Source organism: Corapipo altera, unplaced genomic scaffold, assembly GCF_003945725.1.
Source record: "Corapipo altera isolate COAL_440 unplaced genomic scaffold, ASM394572v1 104, whole genome shotgun sequence".
NCBI classification, from domain to species: domain Eukaryota; kingdom Metazoa; phylum Chordata; class Aves; order Passeriformes; family Pipridae; genus Corapipo; species Corapipo altera.
This window is the reverse complement of record NW_020884920.1, coordinates 4,864,118-4,877,810: the sequence shown is the minus strand read 5'-3', so window position 1 is coordinate 4,877,810 and position 13,693 is coordinate 4,864,118. Positions and strand designations below refer to the sequence as shown.

Sequence of the window (13,693 nt, the reverse complement as noted above, 5' to 3'; positions counted from 1 at the left end):
GGATTTGATGTAAAAGCAAAGATGAGCTTGGAGTACAGGTGGTACAGGAACAGTTCGGGCACTTAATCCCTTAATCCAGAGAAGGTGGACAGGGGACACAATTGGACTTACATTTACAGGGGAATATCCAGCCTCTTCTATCCCCACTTACAGGGAAAACAATCTAGGCTTTAAATGGTCACAAAGAAATGCAATGGGAAGAACAGCCTGGTGGGAAACTATTCCCAGGTGGGAATCTGTTTCTGAATGGGAAACATCCAGAGCTGGAGCCCAAACAAATGTCTGGGGCAGAACCAGGATCCCGGGGCAGAACCAGGATCCCGGGGCAGAGCCGTATAGGCAGTGCTGGGAGGCTTCTGCTCAGGGATCTGGGATACAGGTAGTTCCCAACTCATGGGTGCCCAGGGGATGCTTTGAAATTCCCCACAGTGCCAGGAGAGCAGCAGCACCCCATGCCCACTGTCCCCCTGCCCATGGCATCACCCTGCCAGGGACAGTGTGAAGAAGACACCATCCAGCCCATCCCAGCCCACCTCCACCCTCACCCCGGGGGCTGTTACGCACAGAGCTCCCGCCATGAGCCAGAGGACAAGTTACGAGGCTGTTTTCCTTAATCTTCACGCTCAACAGCGGCCCCGGGACAGCCCGGTGAGCTGGACACACTGTGCCACATCCTCCTTGGATCCTATTTCAAAGGAAAAAATGGTAGGAATGTGCTGCTTTTTCCATGTTGCGTTGTCTTCGGAGAGGAGATGTTTACGGAGCATGGCTCCTTTCCCAACCAGGGTCGCAGGAGGTCGCAGCGCTGCCAGAGCCCCGGGAAGATGTCGAGGCCAGGCTCTGCCTGTGGTTCTGTGCTGCTGCACCAGGGCTGGAAGCCTCAAGGGTCCTCTATTTGGGCACCAGCTCAACCCTTGCCCAGCCCAATCCCCCCAACACCTCCACCCCTGTGCCTGCAGCCCCTCTGGATCCACAGCCGGAGCAGCAGCAGCAGACGTGGGACCTGGACAGAAAACACCTCCAGGCTCCAAGCCCTCAGCACCACTACCCATCCCTCTGTCAGCTCTAGCCCAGTGATGCCTGCCTGGCTCCCTGCCTCCTCTTGGGCTTTAGTTTTTGTCCTACAACCCTGGCAGCCATCACTATTTCCATGGGAACCTTCCTGAAATCCAGCAATGTGTCCACTGGGGTCACCGAGCCTCCCTCTCCCCTGTGCCTTATATTCCAAGCCCAGTTTCTGCCCATCTCCAGTTACAGGTGACATTTCTCTCTAATCCCAGGGAAGCTGCTGCTCTTTGGAAAGGAGCAGAAAGTGCCAGAGTTTGGGAACACATCCAGGACACGCAGACACCTTTGTCCATGCAGGATGCTGGCAGGATGCTGCTGCATCCAAGTGAACTGTGGGCAAGAGGATGGCATGGAGGATGGAAACTGGGAGCAGGGGATTTCCAGGGTGCTCCTGGCTCAGAGCTGCATCATGCTGGACACAGGGATGGTGTCTCTGAGGGAGCTCTTGCCACCCCTTGTCTGAATGACTCAAGGAGCTGAGGATTTGAGACATGTCTCGGGCTTTTCAAATTCTCTATTAATCAAATCCCAAAAGCTAAAAGTAATCAAGAGACATGAAAAGTGTTGCTAAAGAAGCAGAGAGGGGGGGAAGGAAACAAATAAAGCCACCCCCCTGGTCCCCAGTGACAGAGCAGCCCACTTCTGCATCATATCTCATCTGGGAAAAATTATATGTTGGGAATTACGTGCTTCTTCTGAAAAGCCTTAAAGGAGATTTAATAAAATGAGACAAGCTAATAATATAGGGAATTAATAGCAACCCTGGATGCTGCATCTTGATTTAATCAGATGCTTTTCCCCAGGGGGACAAGCAAAAGCTATGGCTAAAGCCTCCCTTCTCTTCCCTCTTCCCAGCTGCTCCCCTCTTTCTCTGGCTATCCACTCCTTCTCCTATCCCAGGAGAACAGCAAGGGTAGGATTTGGGGTCCCACAAGACCCCGCTGTCCACCAGCAGCTGCTGGGAAACACAGCCCATGCTGGTTCTTTGGGAGCAGGATAAGGAGACAGATGCCAGCCTGCTGCACACCCACCAGGGAGAGGGTCCCTGTCTGAAGAACAGGTCCCTGTGCTGGGGAAGAAAAGCAGGAACTGGGGAGCTGGGCTTGGGAGTGGACTTGGTTCCATGTGTGTACTTTCTCAGGAGCCAGGGAATGCCGCACGCTGCTGCGTCAGGAATGAGCCTTTGCTGGGACATGAAGCACCTTAACAGTGATGATAAGGAACTCCTGTGGGATTTGCTCCTCTCCGTGGCCCCAGAGAGTTACGGGGTCTACATGAGCTGAGTGGGAACGGCACAAACAGCCCTTCCAGTCTTGGCTGTTTCACTGCTTGGATCCACAGGACCCATCCGTGAACTGAGCCAGCCCAGCCCCGGGGGGACAATCCTTCCTGGCTCTGCAGCACACTCGGAAACCAAACTCATGTTCCGATGTAATTGTCCTTTTCCGAGTATCCTCCACTCGCCTGTCCCTGTGCTGGGCACCCTGGTGCTGCTCCTGCCTCCTGGAACATTTTGCTTCCTATATTTTAGCTGTGGCTGGTGCTGTGAGCTCTGTTTTGCTTCTGCACAGTTCGTCCAAGCCAGGCCCTGGGGACCCACATGTTCTGTCGCTGGGATGTTTGTGTGACTTTCGTGGAATTTCCCTTCCTCAGCCACTTGCTCTCAGACACAGGGTGTTTGGCAGGTGGTTGGTAAATCCATGAGGGTGCAAATAGGGAGGGAAATAGCAAGGAAACAGGGATTGATCAAAGGGTGATTCCTTTAAAGGTGTCGCTGGGGTTCATGCAGAGCACCCTGTCTGCAGCCCTGGCTGTACCACACTGCTCCCTGAAAGAGCCTGTATACTCCCAAACCAAACAGGGAGCAAAACATCCCACAAATGGCATGGGAAAACTCTGGCAGTCGTGAGGGAAATGCTCTTTTACCTGCCTCTGCTTAAGGCTTGGACTATTTGCAGTCAGGCCAGAAATAGGTGGTGATTTTTAAGAGAGTCATAACTGTGGGAAGGCTTTGCCTTGCAGCAAAGTGGATCCTTTATCATCAATCACTGGAAGAAAATGTGCTCTGCTCCTACCAGGAGATGAGTTTCTAGATGAGCCTGGGAGGACTCAGCCTAATGCCATGTAATGCTCCTCTGCTTGGGCTCTGCGTGACTCCGTGAGGAGCTGTACTCTGGGATGGCACAGGCAGTGCCCACGTCCTCTTCCCTGGGAATTCCTGCTGCTATTGTCTCTCCTCCACCCATCCAGGGTCCTTGATGCCCTGTCCTTGCTCTCAGGGGGTCCCTGGTTCCAGTCCCACCCCACTGAGCCCACAGGATCCCAGGGCACATCTGCCTCATGGTGTGCTCTGCCCAAAGAGCTACTTAGAAGGAATAAATGGATTTTTTTCCTGTCAGCCCAGGAGCAGGCTTTGAGCAGGCTATTTTTACCTGTTCCTGACACTATTAATAGTTGTATGGTCAACAGTAAATGCCAATCAAGAGATTCGATTTGTCTGTCCCCCAGAGGTTGGCACTTCCTATTCCCCCCGTTGTTTTCCATCAACCACTTCAATTAAATGATCTTTTTGTTATTTGGGGGTGATACATTTGGGCTTTGTATTCAGCTATTAAACTACGTTGCTGTCTCACACACAGATTACTAAACATGGGAGACTGTCCCACTTTCTCTCCTCCAAGTGTCCTTGTGCCTCCAGGCAGGATGTTTCCCTGCAGGCAGGGATGAGGCTGAAAAGGGATGTTTAAGCTGCTGCTCTCTTCCAACCCACAGACCAGCACAATTCCTACATAAGTCTTTGAGCAGTGTTTAAATTAATATCCAAGTGTGACACCACAGTCAGGGGCGAAGGGGAGGGAGGTGAAAAGCTCAGCACCAGCCACGTCCCAAGTGGAGCTGATGAAATGCACCACTCTGCACCAGTTTGTGTGTTCTAGCTGTCACTGAGGTCCCTTTCAGTGCTGTAGGTGAGGATTCTGCTACCCCAAACCTTATTAAAGCATCACCTTTTGCTAAGTTTTGGGGTTTCTTCTAATAGATCATGGAGTCACATAATGGTCTGGATTGGAAGGGATCTGAAAGCTCATCTTGTTCCACCCCCCTGCAATGGGCAGGGACACCTTCCACTAGACCAGGTTGCTCCAAGACTCATCCAACCTGGTCTTAAACACTGGGCTTCGACGCTGCCACAGCTTCTCTGAGCAACCTGTGCCAGGGTCTCACTACCCTCCCAGAGAATTTCTTCCCAATATCCCATCTACCCCTGCCCTGTCAGTGTGAAGCCATTCCCCCTTTTCCTGTCACTCCACGTCCAAAGACCCTCTCCAGCTCTCTCGGAGCCTCTTTAGGGACTGGAAGGGGCTCTAAGGTGTCCCTGGAGCCTTCTCCCCTCCGGGCTGACCATTCCCAGCTCTCCCAGTACGGCAACATTCCCATTCCCATTCCCATTCCCCCCGTACCTGCCCTGCACGCGCCGCCGGCCGGGCTCTCTCCTTCCCCCTAGCGGGAGGAACCGGCGCTGCAGCGGCACCGCTCGGCGCCCCGGCACCGGGATCGGCACCGGGATTAAGGGAAAGTCGCCGTGCCAAGAACCTCCGCCAAGGGGGCACCGCGCAGCCCCCAGCCCGCGCTGCAGCGCCCGGACCGAGACTTCCCTCTGCTCCCGGTCCCGCGCACCGGAGCTCGCACCGAACGGGGGGGGTCTTTTCTCCGGTCTCACGGGCGCTTGCACGGGGCAAGTGTAAACTGGAGCAAAACCACTGCGGGAAATAGGGTGGGACCTCCTGCACCCCCTGTCCCGGGTCCGTGCGTCTCGCGGTCACTCCACTCCCGGAGCCCCGGGAGCCCCGAGCCGGCTGCGGGTCGATGGGAGCCCGCACCGGGCTGCGAACGGGGCGGATAAAAAGCACCGGGGGCCCGCCTGAGATGCAAAGGGGTTGGTTTGCGAACGGGACCGGGAGCTCAGACCGGGCTGCGCCACACCGGGAGTGCAAACGGGGCTGCCAAACACCGGGAGCGCGAACCGGGATGGAAACGGGGCCGGGTTGAGCAGCGCCGGGAGTCCCAGCCGGGCTCCGAGTGGAAGCACTGAGAGTGTGAGTGGGGCTGCCAGGCACCGGGAGTGCGAACGGGACCGGGCTGCCAAGCACCGGGAGTGCGAACGGGACCGGGCTGCCAAGCACCGGGAGCCCCGAGCGGGACGCGAATGGGGCCGGGGCTGTGCAGCACCGAGAGTCCCAACGGGGCTGCGAACGGGACCAGGCAGCCGAGCCCCGGGGGTGCGAACGGGACCGGTGTGCGCAGCCCCGGAGCGCGGCCGGGCAGCGGCGGGGGGCGGCGGGCGCGGAGCCGGGCGCTGACTCAGCCGCCGCCGCCCCGGGCCGTGACGCGCCGAGGGGCGGGCGCTGCCTCCTCCATATAACGCGGCGGCGGCCGTGCAGAGCTCACACCGACCTTTCCTGCGAGGAGAGAGGGGCTGAGCAGCCAAGCAGGCAGCACCTTCCTCCTCCTCTTCCTCCTTCTCCTCGGCGCAAGCTGCACTTTCCGCCGGCTTCAATGAAACTGGCAGCGATGATCAAGAAGATGTGTCCCAGCGAGGCTGAGCTGAGCATCCCCGCCAAGAACTGCTACCGCATGGTCATCCTGGGCTCCTCCAAGGTGGGCAAGACAGCCATCGTCTCGCGCTTCCTCACCGGCCGCTTCGAGGAGCAGTACACCCCCACCATCGAGGACTTCCACCGCAAGTTCTACAGCATCCGCGGCGAGGTCTACCAGCTCGACATCCTCGACACGTCAGGCAACCACCCCTTCCCAGCCATGCGCCGCCTCTCCATCCTCACAGGTACTTGTCAGGGGGTCCCTCTGCCTGATTCCGGGTGTTCTCGCCTAGTTTCGGGAGGTTTTTCTAGTCCTGGGGAAAGGGAGATGGGATTTTGTGTGTGCAGTGGATGGGGAGCTCTTCTTGATGGACGAGAGGACCCACGTGCTGCCCTGTCCTTCCTTCCCAGAGTCTCTGTATGGCTTAGGCAGTGGGTCTCTGTGTGTCCCCATCCCTGCAGCCATCTCATGTTCCCTTTTTGTCCCCAGGAGACGTGTTCATCCTCGTGTTCAGCCTGGACAACCGTGACTCCTTCGAGGAGGTTCAGCGTCTGAAGCAGCAAATCCTGGAGACCAAGTCGTGCCTGAAGAACAAAACCAAGGAGAACATAGAGGTGCCCCTGGTCATCTGCGGCAACAAAGGCGACCGGGACTTTTACCGGGAGGTGCAACCCAGGGAGATCGAGCAGCTGGTGGGAGGGGACCCCAAAAAATGCGCCTACTTCGAGATCTCAGCCAAGAGGAACAGCAGCCTGGACCAGATGTTCCAGGCGCTCTTCGCCATGGCCAAGCTGCCCAGCGAGATGAGCCCCGACCTGCACCGCAAGGTCTCGGTCCAGTACTGCGACATCCTGCATAAGAAGGCTCTGAAAGGCAAAAAGCTGCTGAAAGAGGGGGGCCGGGGTGGCACGGAGGAGGCGTACGGCATCGTGGCCCCCTTCGCCCGGCGACCCAGCGTCCACAGCGACCTCATGTACATCCGGGAGAAAGCCATCGGCGGCGGGCACAGCAAGGAGAAGGATCGTTGTGTGATCAGCTAGGAACCTCTGCTCCCGACAGGAAGGAAGGAAGGGAAGAAGGAAAGAAGAGGGGAAAGATGCTCGTTTCCGAATTGACTTTGGGCAGGCAGGAGGGTGGGCAGGCGCCCACCCAGGCAGAGAGGAGGTTGCCTCTCCCCCAGCCTCCCTCCTCCCGCTTTCATCACCTCTCTCCCCCAGGAGTGCATTTTGGGAGTGAGGGATGCGAAGGGGGAGGCTTTGGAGGGCAGGAGGGGGCTGTCACTGGGAACAGCCTCCTCCTCTGAGCAGAGAGACAGGGGAAGGGTGAACTGCTGTTGGCCAGGTGGGAGGATGCATGTGGAGGGCACAGACCTTGATGTTTCTTTCCCTCCCAAACCACCCAGCCTAGGGCACTGCACTCAGAAGGGAGGGCAGGGCCTGCCAGCACCTGCCTGGGGCTTTGGGGTTGGTTTTTGTTGTTTTTTTTTCAACTTGAGAAGCTGTGCACGGACTCTGGCTCTGTGTCATGTGTTCGTCTGTGTCTGCAAACCACATGCAGAAGACACTCCTAAGGTGTTGCAAAGACATTGCAGAGTTACAGCCCTGATGGACCAAAAAACTGACTCTTGTTTACATTTGTCTTGTTTGATTTGCAAGATTTGGGGAGGGTGGGGGGGAGCGGGAAGGGTTTTTCAAAATAAAATAGGCACTTTATGTAGGTATTGTATGTCACTGACATGAACAAAAAAAAAAAATCTTCAAGTGTTTCTACCGTGGGTGAAACTTGATGTTTTATTTTTTCTACAAATTAATAAAATCTTTTTAAAAACAACACTTGTGGGTTTTGCCTTTGCTTCCTCGCCCTGTCCCATAGCAAAACATGTCAAACAAAAGACCTGAGGTACCAAAACCAGCCTCTCACTCAATCCCTTTATTGCCCCATTTTCTCCAGACTCCCAGTGCAAAGGTTCCCGCCTCTGCAAGCCGCCGGTCTCTTGCCACACAGGGTAAGAGGGGCCATGCAGGGAGTTACTCACTCCGACGGGTCACTGAGCCAGGACTCTTTCCTCACTCCACCAGTGCTGATCCTGCCAGCCCCACGACATGCCGGGCACTGGCATGTCATTCCCAGCAGTCACCCAGCAAACTGACATCACCTCGTTACAAAGAGCTGATTGTGCTTCGTGCTCTTTCCCGATTAACTAACCACATTTAATGATGTCAACACAGAGTGATTCATTGGCACCCCGGCTGGGATATTGTTTTTATTTTGCAATATGAGTAAAGGAAGTACTTTGCTCAAAAGGTCACCTCTGAATCTGATGGTTTTTAATCTCTTCCCAATAACAAGTCGCAGTAATCATTGCTAGAAGTGAAAGGGAAAGGGGAACAGCTCTTCCCGGCTCCAGTTTCTGTTCCAGTTCATTTTCAGCCCCCGTTCCCCCCTCACACAGCAGCACAAATCTGTGTTTAATACATATAAATGGCAGGAAAGTCATACTGAAGTCATAAAACTAAGGTGAGGGAGTGAGACTGCAAAGCAAACCGCCTCAGTTTCGCTTGAAACTTGGATTCAGGTTGACAGAGTTAACTTGTTCCTGCACCGAGTGCCAGACAGTTCTTTGGCAACAGGTTGTTTCTTCCAGCTCTGTGAATGCCTGATTTCACAGGAACAGCAACTGGCAGAAGAATGGAAAACATCGTCCAAGCATGATACACAGGAATTTATTGAGCTGGGACAGGCTATTGGTTGGTGGAAAGGCAATTTCAGCAATAAATAATGTGTACATTGTGATTTGTTTATCGTGGTGTTCTGCTTTACTCAGAGTTTACACACTGGCACCTTCCCAAGGAAAGTACTAGTACAGTATTCCAGTGGGAACAGAGTAAATCTCTAAACTACAGGTGGGGTGCAACCACCCCAGCTCCCAACGACCAGAACTATCTGTTCAAGCTGCTCAAACGCTTGTGGTTGTGGGAAGCCCCTGGAGCACTTTGGGTGTGGAACAGACCTGTCCTGTGAGGCCTGACTTTAGTATGGAATAACCAAAAGCTCTTATCATTTATGTCCTTTGTTTTGACTCTTGTCCTTCCTTTGTTTTCACAGGAAAAGACATTGGAGCTGGGCCCAGGCTACACATGCCCTCTGTGCTGCCAACATCCTGCCCCTGCTCAGCCCACATCCACCCAGTGAACACACAAGAGGGGCAGTTGGGAATTCATGAATCTTTACTTGACTCATCTCAAACACAACCATCAATTGTTTAGAAAGAGAGATACAGAAGTAATTGAAAGTAATCACTCCTCTTTCAACACACAGAAAATGGAAAGTGTTCCAGAGTCACTTTCCAGGAGCAGGGCCAAGCAGCTCACGCTTCCTTCTTATGTTCCCTTTTGATGTTTGGCCATTTTTTCAGTAAAAAATAGTGCAGAAAATGCCTCCATTCTCTTCTTGAAATTAACCAGCAGGTACTTTGACCCTTAGTGAGGAGAAAACATAATGTCTCCTTCTGGTTTGAACATAAAAAAGAAGAACCCCACCCCCGAGAGGAAACAGGAGATGGATACATAAATGCACACTCCTGCAGCAGATCAAAGGGAACGAGCCGCTGCAATCACCCCAGGTGAGGCACTCGGTGTTCTGTTCAGTGTCACTCACCTGTGGTTCAACGGCCCACACAGGCACAATTCCACAGCAGTGTAACCAGAAAACCACAAGGAAAGAAAAGTAAACTCCTGCCACCCTGTTCAGCCTGGAGAGGAGGTACCTCAGACCCCAGGACTGGAGCTGTGCCCATCCTACTCCTTGGGGATTTCGAACATGCAAAGGCTCTTGTACTTCTGTAGCAGCTCGTTTTTGGTCCGGACCTGCTCCCGCAGGTTCTGCAGCTGTTGCTGCTGCTGCTCTGGGCTCACACCAATGCCAGGCATGGAGCTGATCAGCTTCCTCATCTCCTGGAACTTGTTCTTGAGCTCATTCAGTACCTGGTGAACATCCTGGCTGTCCTTGTCCATGCTGCACAGGAGAGAAAAGTGAGACATTGTTGAATTCTCCTACTGGAAACACTAATTTCCCACACAACCAGGGTTTAAACTGGATTTCACTGGGAAACTTGCTCTTGGTATCTAGCTACACACACCTGATCCACCTATCCCAATAAAATGGACATGGACATACAGACTGGGTAACTTAGGGGCAAACTGTTTTCCTGCTAATTTCCAGCACACAACCCAGTCACCTCAGGATGCATCAACTGGGTTAGGGGCTGGTCTGCAGATTTCAAACACTACCCTGAGGCAGGCTAAATTCTCCCTCTGAACTCCAGTACCTCTCTTTAGGGAAGGTAAGACTGTATGTGTGTTCTGTGTAGGCACCTAGAAAAACGATCTCAGTCTCACCCATGACCTGTTGCGGCTGTAATACAAAAAAAAATCAATGCAGTCAAACAGCTTGACAGCAGAAAATAGAAACTGTTCCCCAAAGCATCAGAGAGTGTCCAAAGGCAGAGAAAATTGTACTTTGGAGCTTTAAAAGGACTCTCTGGGGATGTATAACTAATAAAAGAGAAGCGGTGGGGGTTTTTTGGGTTGTGTTTTTTATTTTTTTTAAGAGCAGCAGAATTGGTTCTGCAGCCAGCTCTGTGCTTTTCAAGGCTCAGTGTTGTCTGAGGCAGTGTCTGCCCTTGAACCCTCATTAGTATCTGACTCAGCTTTGTTAGCACCAGCGAGAAGCTTTACCAATTCCAGGCAAAAGCCAGTTCCTGCTTCCAGGGCGCCTGTTAATAGGGAGAGCGGGATTCTAATGGTCTTTGAAAAACTGGGAGCCTGTTCAATAGACAGACCTAAAAATAAATCTGTTTGGCATGACCAGAGCAGAGAGGTACTCGATTATAACTTTGGGGAATCGTGACACGGCTGAAAGCAAAACTTTTAACCAGATGGTCACTGCTTGTTTCAAAGGCCTATTGGAACAAAATATTCATTATTCCCTTCTAAATAAAACTGCAGCTGGTACTATAATGTCTCCCCATTATACAGGCACTCATGGTCAGGTCAGCAGTGGAAAAATACAGGCACACACATAACCAACCCCATGGCACATCTGGAGAACAATGGGGTGACACTGCCTTTAATCCACCAGAGCTGCAGTCTGGCTTTGACAGAGATGTCCTCCCTGCTTCAGGGCTGCCCAGGTCTCATTCCCTTCCCCATGCAGAGAACTGACAGCTGTCCGTTGGCTGGTAGATCCAAGGGGATAAATATTTCAGGCTTGGTGGCTTTTTCTCCTCATGGGTGGTTTTTCTGTTGGATCAAGCTACTGAAGCAACTCCCTGTTTGAGGACATGGGAGCAAGGTGGGAGCAAGGTGTGGGAAGAGACTGAGCTGCCTGCACTAATATAGGATCCAGTGCAACATCCAATGACAGTCTGTGCTGACAGACTGGGCATAAGACCTGCCTTAGGGCACAAGTGTTCTTCACTACACCAGCACAACCCACCACCGGTGGAGCCACACACTGGGACCTCAGCAGCGATGCCATTGGACTGTATGAGGCTGAACACACCAGCAAGCCCTGTTTAGGAAAACTTTCTCCAGGCCCAACCAACAGGAAAGAGCACGTCCTTGAACGTAAGCAAATTTACGCGACACATCCTCGCTCCCGAGCACAGAGTCACCTTGGAGATGTGTCTTCACGGCTGAGTCAGTGTCAGAACAGCAGGGCTGGGCTCTGCGACTCGCGGCAGTGTTAGAGGACAATACGTTTGCCATCTGTCAGGGACATGAGGCAAAACATCCCACCGCTTGCCTCTGTGGTCCTGCCCATCTGCGGCACCTGTTCAGAACCTACGTCTGCTCGAGCCGCCCGGGAAGTGCCGCGTGCGAGGCCGGGCGAGGAAACCGGGTAACAGGAGTGGGTGGCTCGGTGGGATAGGGCACAAGATATGCCTGGGACTGTGATCTATGAGTCACTACGACCTGCTCGGTGACATATCAGAATCTGGGAGGCCTCAGCCCACGGCTACTGCCCGCTTTGCTGAGGTACAAGCACCTGGCAGTGGATTCAGCCTCACTTCTGGCACAGATCAGGGAGAATCAAGGTCAGGGGCAACTTGACTGCCCACCCCAAGCACAACGGGAAAACTGAGGGAAATCAGAGGGTTTGTGTTTCTGTGCCTGTTCTGGACCAGTGTGTCAGGGGTGTCAGTCTTTCCTTCCTTCTTTCCTTCCCATGGCTCAGGCTGCAGAGTCATTAAGGATGAACCTCTCTCACCTTTCAGATATGCTTGATTCAAGTGAAACATTAGCAGGACACAAACCAGCCTCAGCTCCCCAGTATGTGCACAGGGAAAGGGCAGCCAGGTCCACAGCCAGAAACAAGGGAACTCATACTTCCCACACCCACTGCCTCACCCTGAAGTGTGCCCAGGTGAGGGCACAGAGCTGGCATGGATGGATTTCCATGACAGAGCCATTCCCTTCCTGGGAACTCAGGCAAGCATCTCTGGAGGAGTTATCCTGGGCCAGAAACACATCGGTTCTCAATACCCTTGTACCATCACCTTTTACCTGAACAGTGCTTATCTTGAGCTGGGAAGAGAACGACATAACCTGTCTCACTGCAGAAGACATCCTCCTTTTTACAGCTCCCCAGAAATGGGCTGCGTTCCTGACGCACTGCCTGTACTTTCTGAGGCTGTTATCAGCCAAACAGTTCAGTTCTCTGGAGCAATGACCCCACGGTCATACAAAGCTCCTGCCCTGGGGTGTTGGTGGTGGGGCAGTACCTGGGCCATGGGAGCACCTGCACTGCTCAGGTGACCCTGACACCACCCAGATACTGGTACAACTCTGAGCAGAAATGCACTTGGGGCTGTGCCAGCTCCTTCAGATACTCTTCACAGGAAATCCAGATGGAAGAAAAAGGGCAAAGGAGATGCTGGGAGGTTGGAGAGCATCACTAGAGGAGTGACCATACTGCCCTGTTACCCATCCAGGGAACCATGAGGATGTTGGAGAACATAATAAAAAGGAGGACCTCACTGTCCTGCTCCTTATACAAGGCACTGTATAAGGAGATGCTGAGGGCTGGAGAATATCATTTGAGGGGGATCCCATTGCCCCACTCCCTGGGGCACCGTGAGGATGCTGAGGGTGGAAAAACATCATTAAAAGGGGGCTCTCACTGCCTTGCTCCGCATCCAGGGCAGCCTGAGGATGCTGGAGGTGGAAAAGCATCATTTGAGGATGCTGGAGGTGGGAAAGCATCATTTGAAGGGGAATCCCTTAACCCTGCTCCTCGTCCAGAGCATCTTGGGTATGCTGGGGTTTGGATAGCATCATTGCGGGGGGGACCCCATTGCCCTGCTCCCTGTTCAGGGCATCCCTGAGGATACTAAGGATGAAAAGCATTATTAAAGGGGAAACCTCATAACCCTGTTTCCTGTCCGGCGCATCCCTAAGGATGCTGTGGCTGGGAAAGCATCACTAACGGGGGCGGGCCCTTAGCCCTGCTCCCCCCAAGCCCCCCGAGGACTCCGGTGTCAGCAGCACCGTCGGAGGCGGATGGCCGGGGCAGGGCTGCGGTGCCAGCACGCGGTGCCCGGCGGGGCGGGGGCCGGTCCCGGCGGCGCGGGGGGGGTCCCGGTGGCCGTGCCCGCCGTTACCATTTGATGATGTCGTGGACGAGGGGCAGGAAGGAGAACTCCTCCTGCGCGGGCGGCAGCGGCGGCGGCTTCTGCTCGGCGGGGGGCTCGGGCGGCGGCGGCTCCTCGGCGGCGCGGGCGGGACCCCCGGACGCCATAGCGGCCCCGCCGGGCCGACCGGCAGTGACGGAGCGGGGCGGGGCGGGCGCGGCTCCGCCCGCCGGGTCCGGCCCTGAGGGCCCACGGCTGAGCAGGGCCCGGGGGTGGGCGTGAGGGTTGTGGTTGTGCGCCCCGCTCCAGTGGTTCACCCCCTGCACCTCACAGTGATCCCCCCTGCACCCCACAGTGATCCACCAGGCGGCCCCCAAGGATCTCCCCTGCACCCCA

General features: G+C 54.3%; 2 protein-coding genes across 4 annotated transcripts; one reads left to right on the top strand and one right to left on the bottom strand.

Annotated features, from left to right (window-relative positions):
- Window positions 1-5,503: 5,503 nt before the first annotated feature.
- RASD1 (ras related dexamethasone induced 1) lies at window positions 5,504-7,496 on the top strand. 2 transcript variants are annotated; one of them, XM_027656620.1, is made up of 2 exons: window positions 5,504-5,908; window positions 6,154-7,496. In XM_027656620.1, the coding sequence occupies exons 1-2, from the start codon at window positions 5,623-5,625 to the stop codon at window positions 6,702-6,704; spliced, it is 837 nt and encodes a 278-aa protein (XP_027512421.1). In that variant the 5' UTR covers window positions 5,504-5,622; the 3' UTR covers window positions 6,705-7,496. The 2 variants fall into 2 exon arrangements, with proteins under 2 accessions (XP_027512421.1, XP_027512422.1); XM_027656621.1 differs by having other exon boundaries at window positions 6,225-6,640.
- A 1,380-nt stretch (window positions 7,497-8,876) lies between these two features.
- MED9 (mediator complex subunit 9) lies at window positions 8,877-13,469 on the bottom strand. Of its 2 annotated transcripts, none has more exons than XM_027656622.1 (2): window positions 13,328-13,469; window positions 8,877-9,678 (listed from the first exon to the last, which is right to left on the bottom strand). In XM_027656622.1, the coding sequence occupies exons 1-2, from the start codon at window positions 13,462-13,464 to the stop codon at window positions 9,462-9,464; spliced, it is 354 nt and encodes a 117-aa protein (XP_027512423.1). In that variant the 5' UTR covers window positions 13,465-13,469; the 3' UTR covers window positions 8,877-9,461. The 2 variants fall into 2 exon arrangements, with proteins under 2 accessions (XP_027512423.1, XP_027512424.1); XM_027656623.1 differs by lacking the exon at window positions 13,328-13,469 and adding an exon at window positions 9,992-12,548.
- Between the last annotated feature and the right edge of the window lie 224 nt (window positions 13,470-13,693).